Here is a 12629-nt window from a genome sequence, read left to right as displayed (position 1 = left end):
TTTCTCAGGCCTATCATATCGTATAATAAGTCAGGGGTTCTCTTTATAATAACTTGCGCTAGATTACCATTTTCATGGTGGTATTCTAGGAACCCCTTATTTGGAACCTCAATTTTTTGAAAGGGCAGATTCAAAATGATTAACAATATCTAGGATCTTTCTCATCAATGGGAAACCAATTTAAACCTTGGGGGAGAAGGCAACTGTGCCCTTAAAGTGTTAAAGTGGTTGTAAACCCTTACATATACCCAATGAAGTGACTGGCCTGAGCTGAGGCTGTCAATCACAGACTGTGCTCTTGGGGTCAGGAAAAAACTTATCAGAAATGACTCAAGCTTTTAGCAGAGGAATGAAGCAGCAGACACCTAGTGCTCTGGATTGAGACAAGAGCACACTATAGAAGAATGTGCTTTGTTCATCTTTCATGTCTGAGGTTTACAACCGCAGCTCTCGCCTATAAAAGTGATCACGCGGCGATTGCGCCTGGGGGACCACTTTTATCTTATAGAGAATCGCCCACAGTAAATAACGATACTCGGGTTATGGCAGCTAGCTGCTGCCATAACACTGGAATTTAGCGTTAAAGTAATGACGTATACTTTCTGTGGTTAAAGCAGAACTAAGGGCCGGTTCACACATATGCCATGCGGGAACCCTGCAAATCCACTACGGGTTCCCACATCGCACTCAACACGCAGATAGTTCACACTGCCATATGTGAATCACTGGGGGTGTCAATACAAAGTTAACGACACCCCCAGATCAGTTCACATATCGCAGTGCGAACTGTCAGTTTGGACATGAATCAGATCGCATGGGTGTGAACACCCATGCAATCCGATGCTGGTGTGGACCAAAAAAAGGGTCCTGTGCGACTTCGGTCGAAATGCGATGCAAACTCAGCCATATAATCTATATGACTGAATTTGCAATGCACAGACATCGCATGTGATTTGCAGAGCAATGCGAATCACAAGGCGATGTCTTACATCGCATAAGTGTGAATCGGGAACCCGGAATTTAACGGTTTAAAAAAAAAAATGTTACATTCATAGCATGCTGGGAATGCCAACTGTCACATTTGCTTGTGCTTTCAAACAAACTGTCGAATCATCAAATGACTGGAGTCATAACTGATCACGATTAAAACATCATGATATTAGGTACAAAAACATAATATCAATGCAGTAAAAGATAACATTGATCGTGGGTTAGATACACGCTTTGTAAATCTACTCCTTTCAGTTTATGAGGCTTGAAAATTGCTAAATTTTCAATAAAAATATTTGAAGAAAAAAAAAACGGATCACATGTGCAGAACTATAGCAGTTACAGATCAAACCGAAGCCAAGATGGCAGCTTCCTTGGCTGAAAATGATAGAAGGTGCTAGGGTGCTGGTGGTAACCTGACGGCAGAGATAGGCCCCGATGTTCGCTAGAGGGCGGAGCTTGGACGGGAACCCCCAAGTTAAGTGACACAGGCTAGCCTGAGGTGCGGAATCTTAAGTATCCACCGGTTTTCGCCAGAGCCTCTGGTGGTGAGGATGGACTTCGCTGCGTGTGGATACCTCAGGGTCGCCCCACCAAGGGAGAACCGGTCAAGGTACGAAGGCAGGTAAACTGACAAGGGAGATCCGAGAGCAAGGTCAAACAAGCCGGGGTCAGGACGGGCAGCAGACGAGCGGAGTCAGGAACAAGCCAAAAAGTCAACAGGAAATCAGCAGGAAACAGGTTACAGGTTCGGGAACAATGGCAAGAGCTGAAGACAAGACAGCAAAGTGCCAATGCATCAGCTGCCTTTAAATAGGCCTTCTTTGGCGCCAAAACGTCTGGGTCAGTGCGTGCAAACGTGAGAACGCATGACGTGCGCATTGGCTAATTCGCGCATGCGCGTTAGCCAAATAGCGGTTGCTAACGAGAGCTAATTCGCGCATGTGTATTAGCTAATTAGCAGTTTCTAACAAACGGTTTCTAACAGAAGGGTTTGGTCAGCAGAACTGAAGGATCAATACTCACTTGTCATATGGTCCATCGGCAGCGCTGGCATCTTGGTCTGAGTACCGGTATTTAGCCACTTTATTGGCAGGAGCAGGATGACATCACTCCTACCCATGTACAGGAGGCCATCATCCCAGCACTCAGACTGGCTCAGGTCTTTAAGCTGAACTGTGCATGTGCAGCTCAGTCTGCAGCACCGGATAAGACAGCGAACAGGCAGGTAGGGGCATTGCATGTCTACTTATTGTATTTCAATACATACTTTTATAGCATTGTTTTGTTTGAGCCTACATACTGTATGTAGGTTTCTGCAAAGACCTTATAGGTTAAAGCTAAATTAAAATTGTCACTAGGCTATGTGCAATAAATATATGCGTTGTGGATAATCACTTCCTTAACTAAACTGCCTGATCTTTACACCTAATGTAGACGTTACCTGGAGTGGCTGGTTTTCCGAGACCTGGATGGTTTTAGAAAGGGCCACCATTTCCTTTATTTGATAAAAGGCATAAGCAAGAGAGACCCATGGCGATGAACTTATTCCCCAGGCTGGTCTGTTAACATCTTCCTGCTCCTCCTGGTGTTTTGTCTTCTTAGGTGGCAGCTTGACCTGAATAGTAGGCATAATGTTCTCTGAGTGCTGTGGCATCAGGTCGATAGTTGCTATAGGAACCGGGCTGGAGGGAACAGGGATTCTTTCTGCCAGCATCGATTCATCTGCAGGAAAACAATGATGTCAGTAAAAAAAAAAAAAAAAAATATGACATAGATTTAAGCACAAACTTCAAAGTACTATACAAGAGAAAATTATTTTTAAAACCATAAGCTAATATAAAATTACATAAGGGTATATGACCAGAATCTCTAAAATTCATCAACTTTTCAATCTTTCGGGCAAAACATTGACAGGATGCAGAAAATATTCCTGATCTTCTCAAAAAGATTTAAAACTTAGGCTCCTTTCACACAGGCTTTCCCATCCGGTCCGCCTGTCCGTTTTTCAGGAGGAACGGATCGAATGCTCCATGCATCCCTATGGAGCGGCGGATGACATGTCCGCTGACACCCGCTGCTATCTGATCAGATTGTGTCCGTGAAATCCAGACGGATGGAAACCCTATTTTCCATCCGTCTGGAGGATCTGATCAGATAAGATGAAAACAGATAGGCTGTCCGTTCTCATCCGATCTCCTATAGAGGAGAGCGGGGCTCTGACAGCAAGGTCTCCACACACAGAGCGGAGACGGAGCTGTCATCCGCCTGCTCAGCGGGGATCGGTGGATGGATCGATCCCTGCTCAGCAAAACAGACTGTCTGGCGCACCGCCTGTGTGAAAGGAGCCTTAAAAACTCCTAAAAGGTGACTGGAAAAGCTTTCACAGCAGGAATTAGTAGAATCTTGGGCCCTGACCTATTACTTTATTAAGTGCTACATTTTGTAGATGCAATGGAGATAGTCTTTAAATGCTTCGTATTAGTCTGCTTCTGGAAACCATTAAAAAGGTTTTTTTTTTTTCACCAGTTACATAGTCAGGTTGAAAAAAGACACAGGGCCATCTGGCCCAAGCTATAAAAATAAAAAACAGTAAAGAAAACCCAACCATACAATCCCATATACACAATCCTATACCCGCAGTTGATCCAGAGGAAGGCGAAAAACCCCAGCAAAGCATGATCCAATTTGCTGCAGCAGGGAAAAAAATCCCTCCTGATCCACCGAGAGGCAGGAGTTGGCCAGGAGGGAGTCCTCTGTGTTGACCTTAAACTGAATAACTCAACACCAAGTTCACTATCTGTATATTCCCTTATGTATTTATACAGGTTGATCATATCCCCCTTTAATCTCCTCTTCTCAAGAGAGAATAAAATCAGTTCCTCTAATCTTTTCTCATAGCTGAGCTCCTCCATGCCTCTTATCAGTTTGGTTGCCCTTCTCTGCACTTTCTCCAGTTCCCTGATATCCTTTTTAAGAACTGGTGCCAAAAACTGAACTGCATATTCCAGATGAGGTCTTACTAATGATCTGTACAGGGGCAAAATGATATCTCGCTCTCTGGAGTCCATGTCTCTGTTAATACAAGAAAGGACTTTGCTTGCTGTGGAAATCGCAGCTTGGCATTGCATGCTATTAAGCTTATGATCTACCAGAACACCCAGATCCTTCTCCGCTATGGATTCCCCCAGTTCTACACCTAGCATGTATGATGCATGCATATTCTTAGCCCCGAAGTGCATAACTTTACATTTATCAACATTAAACCTCATTTGCCACAGTTGCCCAATGAAACAGTGCATTGTGGTCAGCTTGTAAGTTGGAAACATCCTGTAAGGAAGTTATTCCACTGTAAAGCTTTGTGTCATCTGCACAGACTGAAATGGTACTTTAAATCCCAGACCCTTTATCATTTATAAAGATATTAAGAAGTAAGGGTCCCAACACTGAACCTTGGGGTACACCACTGATAACCTTAGACCATTCAGAGTAAGATAACCTTAGACCATTCAGAGTAAGTGGACTTTGGGTGTGCCACCGACACCCAAAAAAACCTAAGTGAAGTACACAGAGAGTGTGTGCAATACACCCTGTCCTTCTACTTGCATTCGTTTCCTTTATTCTGGCTTTTTTCCTTTTTTTACAACTAGTGATCCTGCCACTAACCCACTTCTCATCCTGCAGTGACAACGTTCACTTACTGTACTCTATCTGTGGAGGAGCAACTTGGTCACATTAGGCTGCTCTCTTGGTTTGAACTACAAACATCTCCCCCTTTCCACCACATAGGAGTAGGTGTTCTGTAGTTCACGGAAGACAGCTGTTAACCACTTAAGCCCCGGAAGATTTTACCCCCATTCCGAACAGGGGGTATTTTGCGATTCGGCACTGCGTGACTTTAACGGACAATTGCGCGGTCGTGCGATGCTGTACCTAAACGAATTTGGCGTCCTTTTTTTCCCACAAACAGAGCTTTCTTTTGGTGGTATTTGATTACCTGTGCGATTTTTTGATCACGCGCTATAAACAAAAAAAGAGCGTCAATTTTGCAAAAATAGCAATATTTTTCACATTTTTTTATATGAAATTCTCCAAAAAAAAAATTTAAAAATCAAAATTTTTTTACTTTTTCGGCCAATTTGTTTTATGCTACCTATGTTTGGTTAAAAAAAAAATCGCAAAAAGCGTATTTTGATTGGTTTGCGCAAAAGTTATCGCGTTTACTAACAAAGGGAAAGATTTCTGTCATTTTTGTTGTTTTTTTTTTTAACGTGTAATGGCGGCGATCTGCGATTTTTTTTGCGGTACTGCGACATTGGGGCGGACAGATCGGACCCTTGACTGACATTTTTGACACTTTTGGGGTTACCAGTGACATTTCTACAGTAATCAGTGCTATATATATGCACTGTTACTGTAAAAATACACTGGTAGTGAAGGGGTTAACTTTATTTGGGAGGGAGGGGCTGTGTGTATCCCTAGGGGCGTGCTTTCTACTGTGATTGGCTGGGGCTTGAGCTGTATGGACACTGATCAACGGATCTACATACTAGATCCGAGTGATCAGTATCCTAACAGCAAGGAGAATGACATGTGGCTTGTTTACACAAGCTGCCTGACATTCTCCCTCTCCCCCGCCGATCGCCGAGTGACCGGCGGACATCGGGTCCGCCGGTCACACGCGCGGGGGGGTCCGTGACCACGCGGGAGCGGGAGCGCGCCTCCGGGGGCGCGCGCGCGCTCGCTCGCTCCCTAGACCCTCACAAGCTAGTGACGTAGCCCTACGTCACTTTGCCTGTGAGGGGCTGACTGCCGACGTAGATCGGCGTTAGGCAGTCGGCAAGTGGTTAAAGGGGTGAATGTTATCTGAGATTTTTGTTCAGCACAGACATTACAAGGATACATTTCTAACAAGATCAACAGGTATTTTCTGTATTTTCAGAAACTGTATGTAAATTTAATGCAGCCCCACATCTAAAGACTGGTAAGCTAGAATATAGGACTTTGTTTGTTCTTGGGTTTAGAAATAATTTACAGGGAGCTTTTTTTGAAGGAGTCTGCATTTGAGACGGGTGAATATCACATTGCTGTGCTTGTTAATTTGCATCTTCAATTTCCAAAATCTGTTGTCTTGTCTGAAAAGAGGTCAAACCATAGCCATGAGGATGAAGTCTTGTAGATCCTGTGTAAAATTTGACATCTTACATCATTAAACTGATATTTGAGGAAAAAAAAGACACTAGCTCTTCTACCTTTCCATTTGTGTGGCTATACAGCATTTGTGTACAAAGTATCTATTCTTTACACAGTCTAATCTGCGGACTATTTTGGCCTTCATGTGTGGCTGTATGTATTAGTATTTAAAGGATGAATAAACCCAAGAACAAAAAAATGTAATATACTGCAGCTTAACAGACTCTAGATGGGATGACTGCATTAGTTTTCTTTTTTTTTTTTTTTTTTTTTTTAGTCAGGTACAGAAAATATGTTGATCAAAAGAAAAAAAAAATGACTTTTATTCTGTAAAACTAATAACACCCTCACCCCCCCAAGTAGCAAATATTAAAAATGGCTGACATGTTTCTAGTTCAGCATGGATTACACCCATTGTTACCTCCATAGATACTGTGGAGGAGAGAGCAAGAAATTGTGTTATTCTCAGGAGTACTAGGGGAAAAAAAGACAGACATTCTTTTTGGATTTGGATACACTTCAATGATATACACTATATTGCCAAAAGGTATTAGGACACCTGCCTTTACACGCACAAGAATTTTAATGGCATCCCAGTCTTAGTCCGTAGGGTTCAATGTTGAGTTGGCCCACCCTTTACAGCTATAACAGCTTCAACTCTTCTGGAAAGGCTGTCCACAAGGTTTAGGAGTGTGTCTATGGGAATGTTTGACCATTCTTCCAGAAGTGCATTTGGGAGGTCAGGCACGGATGTTGGACGAGAAGGCCTGACTCACAGTCTGCACTCTAATTTATGAGGTTGAGTTCAGGACTCTGTGCAGGCCAGTCAGGTTCCTCCACCCCAAACTCGCTCACCCATGTTTTTATGGACCTTGCTTTGTGCACTGGTCCAAATCATTTTGTGGAGGGGGGATTTTGGTGTGGGGTTGTTTTTCAGGGGTTGGGCTTGGCCCCTTAGTTCCAGTGAAAGGAACTCTTAAGGCATCAGCATACAAAGACATTTTGGACAATTTCATGCTTCCAAGTTTGGGGCCCCTTCCTGTTCCAACATGACTGCGCACCAGTGCATAAATCAAGGTCCATAAAGACATGGATGAGCCAGCTTGGGGTGGAGGAACTTGACTGGCCTCAACCTGATAGAACACCTTTGGGATGAATTAGAGTGGAGACTGCAAGCCAGACCTGCTCGTCCAACATCAGTGATTGTAAGATACTAGATTGTAAGCTCTAACGAGGAGGGCCCTCTAGTTCCTCCTGTATTGAATTGTATTGTAACTGTATTGTCTTCCCTCACATTGTAAAGCGCTGCGCAAACTGTTGGCGCTATATAAATCCTGTATAATAATAATAATCAGTGCATGACCTCACAAATGCACATCTGGAAGAATGGCCAAACATTCCCATAGACACACACCTAAGCTTGTGGACCGCCCTCCCAGAACAGTTGAAGCGGTCAAAGGGTGGGCCAACTCAATATTGAACCCTACAGACTAAAGGGCCATACACACCAAGATTATCTGAAGACTTTTTCCTTCAGATTTACCTTTTCTATGTAGTGCAAGGGCCTGCCAGATTGCATACAAATTGAAAGTGTTTAGGTTTAACCTCATATTATATGGTTTTGGTAAGTCTAAAGGAAAAAGTCTTCAGAAAATCTGATAGTGTATGGCCCATAAGAGCGGGATGCTATGTGTAAAGGCAGGCGTCCCAAAACTTTTGACAATATAGTGTATATGAAAACAGATGTTTATTTTTAAGTCAAATCTGAACATATAAACTTTTAGGAGAAACTACGCTTTGCAAAAAAGGAATGTCACTTTAAAATATTTGCTAATGAAGACTCTGCCTTAATGATTATACTATACTTATACTACCAATTTCTACTAAACCAATACATATTGAGTCAAACTTATAAACCCAATATGATTAGCCTTAAGTCACCAGTAGGTGGCAGTAAGTCTTAAGAATTCATGTTATAAAACTTGCCCTTTATTGCTGCTTTCATAAAATATTGTTCTTTTAGGTGGTCCACCTTTAGTAATATTGATAGTAAAAACATTTTTAATATTCAACAGACAATTGATGGGATTAGACTGTGATATGCTCTGGTTATCTAACATAAAAGCTACAAAAAAACAAATTCAATAAAAACACATTTGCTGAAAATTAGCAAGATTTAGGTTAAGGCCTTTCTCAAAAGTTGCCAAAGACCTCTGAATGCAGCTACAGTCAGCTCCATAAATATTGGGACATCAACAAAATTCTAATCTTTTTGGCTCTATACACCACCACAATGGATTTGAAATGAAACAAACATGATGTGCTTTAACTGCAGACTGTCAGCTTTAAGTGAGGGTATTTACATCCAAATCAGGTGAACGGTGTAGGAATTACAACAGTTTGTATATGTGCCTCACACTTTTTAAGGGGCCAAAAGTAATGGGACAGATTAACAATCATAAATCAAACTTTCACTTTTTAATACTTGGTTGCAAATCCTTTGCAGTCAATTACAGCCTGAAGTCTGGAATGCATAGACATCACCAGACGCTGGATTTCATCCCTGGTGATGCTCTGCCAGGCCTCTACTGCAACTGTCTTCAGTTCCTGCTTGTTCTTGGGGCATTTTCCCTTCAGTTTTGTCTTCACCAAGTGAAATGCATGCTCAATCAGATTCAGGACAGGTGATTGACTTGGCCATTGCATAACATTCTACTGCTTTCCCTTAAAAAAAACTCTTTGGTTGCTTTCGAAGTATGCTTCGGGCCATTGTCCATCTGCACTGTGAAGCGCCGTCCAATGAGTTCTGAAGCATTTGGCTGAATATGAGCAGATAATATTGCCCGAAACACGTCAGAATTCATCCTGCTGCTTTTGTCAGCAGTCACATCATCAATAAATACAAGAGAACCAGTTCCATTGGCAGCCATACATGCCCATGCCATGACACTACCACCACCATGCTTCACTGAGGAGGTGGTATGCTTTGGATCATGAGCAGTTCCTTTCCTTCTCCATACTCTTCACTTCCCATCACTGGGGTACAAGTTGATCTTGGTCTCATCTGTCCATAGAATGTTGTTCCAGAACTGTGAAGGCTTTTTTAGATGTTGATTGGCAAACTCTAATCTGGCCTTCCTGTTTTTGAGGCTCACCAATGGTTTACATCTTGTGGTGAACCCTCTGTATTCACTGTGGTGAAGTCTTCTCATGATTGTTGACTTTGTCACACATACACCTACCTCCTGGATAGTGTTCTTGATCTGGCCAACTGTTGTGAAGGGTGTTTTCTTCACCAGGGAAAGAATTCTTCAGTCATCCACCACAGTTGTTTTCTGTGGTCTTCCGGGTCTTTTGGTGTTGCTGAGCTCACCGGTGTGTTCTTTCTTTTTAGGGATGTTCCAAACAGTTGATTTGGCCACACCAAATGTTTTTGCTATCTCTCTGATGGGTTTGTTTTGTTTTTTTCAGCCTAATGATGGCTTGCTTCACTGATAGTGACAGCTCTTTGGATCTCATATTGAGAGTTGACAGCAACAGATTCCAAATGCAAATAGCACACTTGAAATGAACTCTGGACCTTTTATCTGCTCCTTGTAAATGGGATAATGAGGGAATTATACACACCTGGCCAGGGAACAGCCGAGCAGCCAATTGACCCATTACTTTTGGTCCCTTAAAAAGTGGGAGACACATATACAAACTGTTGTAATTCCTACACCTTTCATCTGATTTGGATGTAAATACCCTCAAATTAAAGCTGAAAGTCTGCAGTTAAAGCACATCTTGTTTGTTTCATTCCAAATACATTGTGGTGGTGTATAGAGCCAAAAAGTTTAGAATTGTGTCGATGTCCCAATATTTATGGACCTGACTGTACATTTTAGCCAATTTAGCCATACACTTTGCGATTTTTAGGTACGTATTTTAGAAGAGCATTCGCTGGCATAAAAACCAAACCTGTGTTGAGAGATGTTACTGACATATTTTACACACACGCATAAATGCATATTTCTAGTTGTTATAATAAATATTCTAGCCAAAAGAGGGAGTTTATGTGCACACGCTTCTAGATGCACCTGTAAAACGCACAACCCTGCGTAATTGCGCCGGTTGCAGCTCACTTCCTGTCTGGTGAAAATGTTGTCAGCAGGATGGGAGGTAAGGATACTTTTCCTCACAGCATAACAAACCTTATTGTGGTACAAATTCTTCCCCACTATATACACAACTAGAAAAAAAAAAAACATTCCCAGTCTTTCAGGACAGCCCCCGCTCTCTAACGTATAGCTCCTCCCCCACCAAAACAAGAGAAGGGTTACCCTGCCAGCTTAAAAGGTGGTCCTTCAGGCTCTCACTTCAGTTTTTAGTGTTTCCTCGCACGGGGGTGACATGCTACCTGTGAAATCACTTGGAAGCCTAGTCTCAGGACTATTTGTGCTTTGTCTGTAACTTTTTCTGTGTGCCCATTCACAAAACCTTCTCTTTACAGGCAGATGGTAAATGTGGGTCTGTGGTTTTCAGTGCCCAGGGAAGGCCAAACCTTGTGACGGGTCACCCTCTTTCTAGCTGCTCCTTCTATGGCATGGGTGTCCAACCTTTTGGCTTCTCTGGGCCACATTGAGTGTAGAGAAATTTTCTTGGGCCGCATATAAAATATATACTATAGTTAAGGTATATAAGTAATAAAATGCCACACCCCCCGCACTAATTTAACACAACTAGACAATGATCAAATGAAATTAAAACAGTATACAAAGGTTTACTTCTTCTGAGCAATAATAAAGGAACACTCTAGCCACCATGACCACTTCAGTGATTTGAAGTGGTCATGGTGGTAGGAGTCAGAAACACTGCATATGCTCCCCCCCCCCTCCCCTCTGAGGCAGCCTCTGCCGTTAGTTGCCATGCCCCCGACCTGACTTCCTTCCTCCCCAGCAAAAAAAAAAAATTGTCAGGGGGCAGTGGGCCGCATTGCCTGAGGTTCCAGGCCGCAGGTTGGACATGCCTGTTCTATGGTTTGGCTAGCTCTGTTATGTGCATTGGGTGGCCACGTGATTAACCAGAAGATGCAGAGGTATCATAACTGGGCAGATTGACATCAATAAAGATGATTTAGCTGCGGCCTGTAATAGGCTTCTGTCATCAGTGAAGATTTGGCTACTACCTTCTACTCCTTCTGATCCTTATTGGAGAATATGAGGTCTCAGATGGGCTCTCCTGGTGAACTTCTAGGGCCTAGACCCTTTTCAAGTACTTCTTCTGTCTCAGAAAATGTACTAATTGAAGCGGCTGAACAAGCATGTGGAGCTCTGTCTTCCTCTCAGCCGGATTCAGGCAGTGAGGCAGATTCCAGGGATGAGGAGCCAGCTCGATACAAGTTGTCCCATGAGGATATGGTTCATCTACTTAAGGGCATATATAAGACCTTGCAGTTACAGGAGGAAAAGGAACAACAGTCTAAGCATGATCTGATGCATCAGGGTCTGCACACAAAAATCCTGAGTTTTTCCTGTACATAAGACTCTGTCGGACACCTTTCAGCTGGAATCGGTTGGAACCAGAAAAGAAACCCATTATTTATAATAAATATGAGATTTCTCTTCGATTAGGATCCTCTACATCCTTGGAACAAAGTATCCTAAATTGAATCCACCAGTATCCAAGGTGTCCAAGAAGGCCAAGTAGGCTTTTGAAGACATGGGGGTCCTTAAGGATCCGATGGATAAGAGCGGTCATGTATTCCTTTGCAGGGCTTGGGACTCTTCCATCTAAAATCTCAAGCCTGCATTAGCCTCTACTTGCTTACCCTCTAGCAAATCAAATTTGGAAGCTGGTACTCCTAGGGACCAGATCTGGAGTTTGTTCCCTTTGCTTTTCAAGGTGGTAGGGGTTTTGACTGATGCTGGCCAGAACCTCAGCCTTGATAAATTTGGCTAGGTGGGCTCTCTGACTTAAGACTTGGTCAGGGATTTCTGCTTCCTAATTGCGGCTATGTGACCCTCACTTGTTAGAGGTCAAACGGTTCGGGCCTGATCTTCAGGCTGTTTTTGAGCTCACAACTGACAAGAAATCATTTCCTGAGAAGAAAAGTAGGGCAAGAAATTTTTTTGTGGCCAAAGATCTGAGCCAGCAGAAAAAGTAAGCACAGCCTAAAAAGCACTGGACAGGCCACAAGGGCCTGCCAAATCTCAATGACTCATTTCCTCCCATGGGAGGAGGATTGGTAGGCATTTCCCCACAATAGAAACTAATCACCTCCAATGGATTTATTCTAGACCCGATCATAAGAGGCTACAGCTTGAGTTTCAATTCTCCCCGCTTCTGAGCTTCTTGGTGACCAAGCTCCTCAGGGATCCCAAAAAGGCGAAGGCCTTGTTTCTAGAGTTGGAAGAGTTAGTAAATCAGAGGGTGTTAGTGCCTGTTCCCCAACAAGAAAGGGGCCA

At 43.0% G+C, this 12629-nt stretch overlaps 1 protein-coding gene across 3 annotated transcripts in view; it reads right to left on the bottom strand.

Moving 5' to 3' along the window:
* MFSD6 (major facilitator superfamily domain containing 6) overlaps nt 1-12629 on the bottom strand; it is an 86469-nt gene that overhangs the window by 10212 nt on the left and 63628 nt on the right. For 2 of the 3 annotated variants that reach the window (XM_082260049.1, XM_082260051.1), the window contains exon 5: nt 2435-2715. In XM_082260049.1, the coding sequence (XP_082116175.1) occupies nt 2435-2715 (281 nt within the window). Of the gene's footprint in view, nt 1-2418; nt 2716-12629 lie in introns of all 3 variants that reach the window. The other variant, XM_082260050.1, reaches the window with a different exon arrangement.

Source organism: Pelophylax lessonae (genome assembly GCF_965119305.1).
Source record: "Pelophylax lessonae genome assembly, chromosome: 6".
Lineage (NCBI taxonomy): Eukaryota > Metazoa > Chordata > Amphibia > Anura > Ranidae > Pelophylax > Pelophylax lessonae.
The sequence above is the reverse complement of the archived record's forward strand: the minus strand, read 5'-3'. Positions and strand labels throughout refer to the sequence as shown.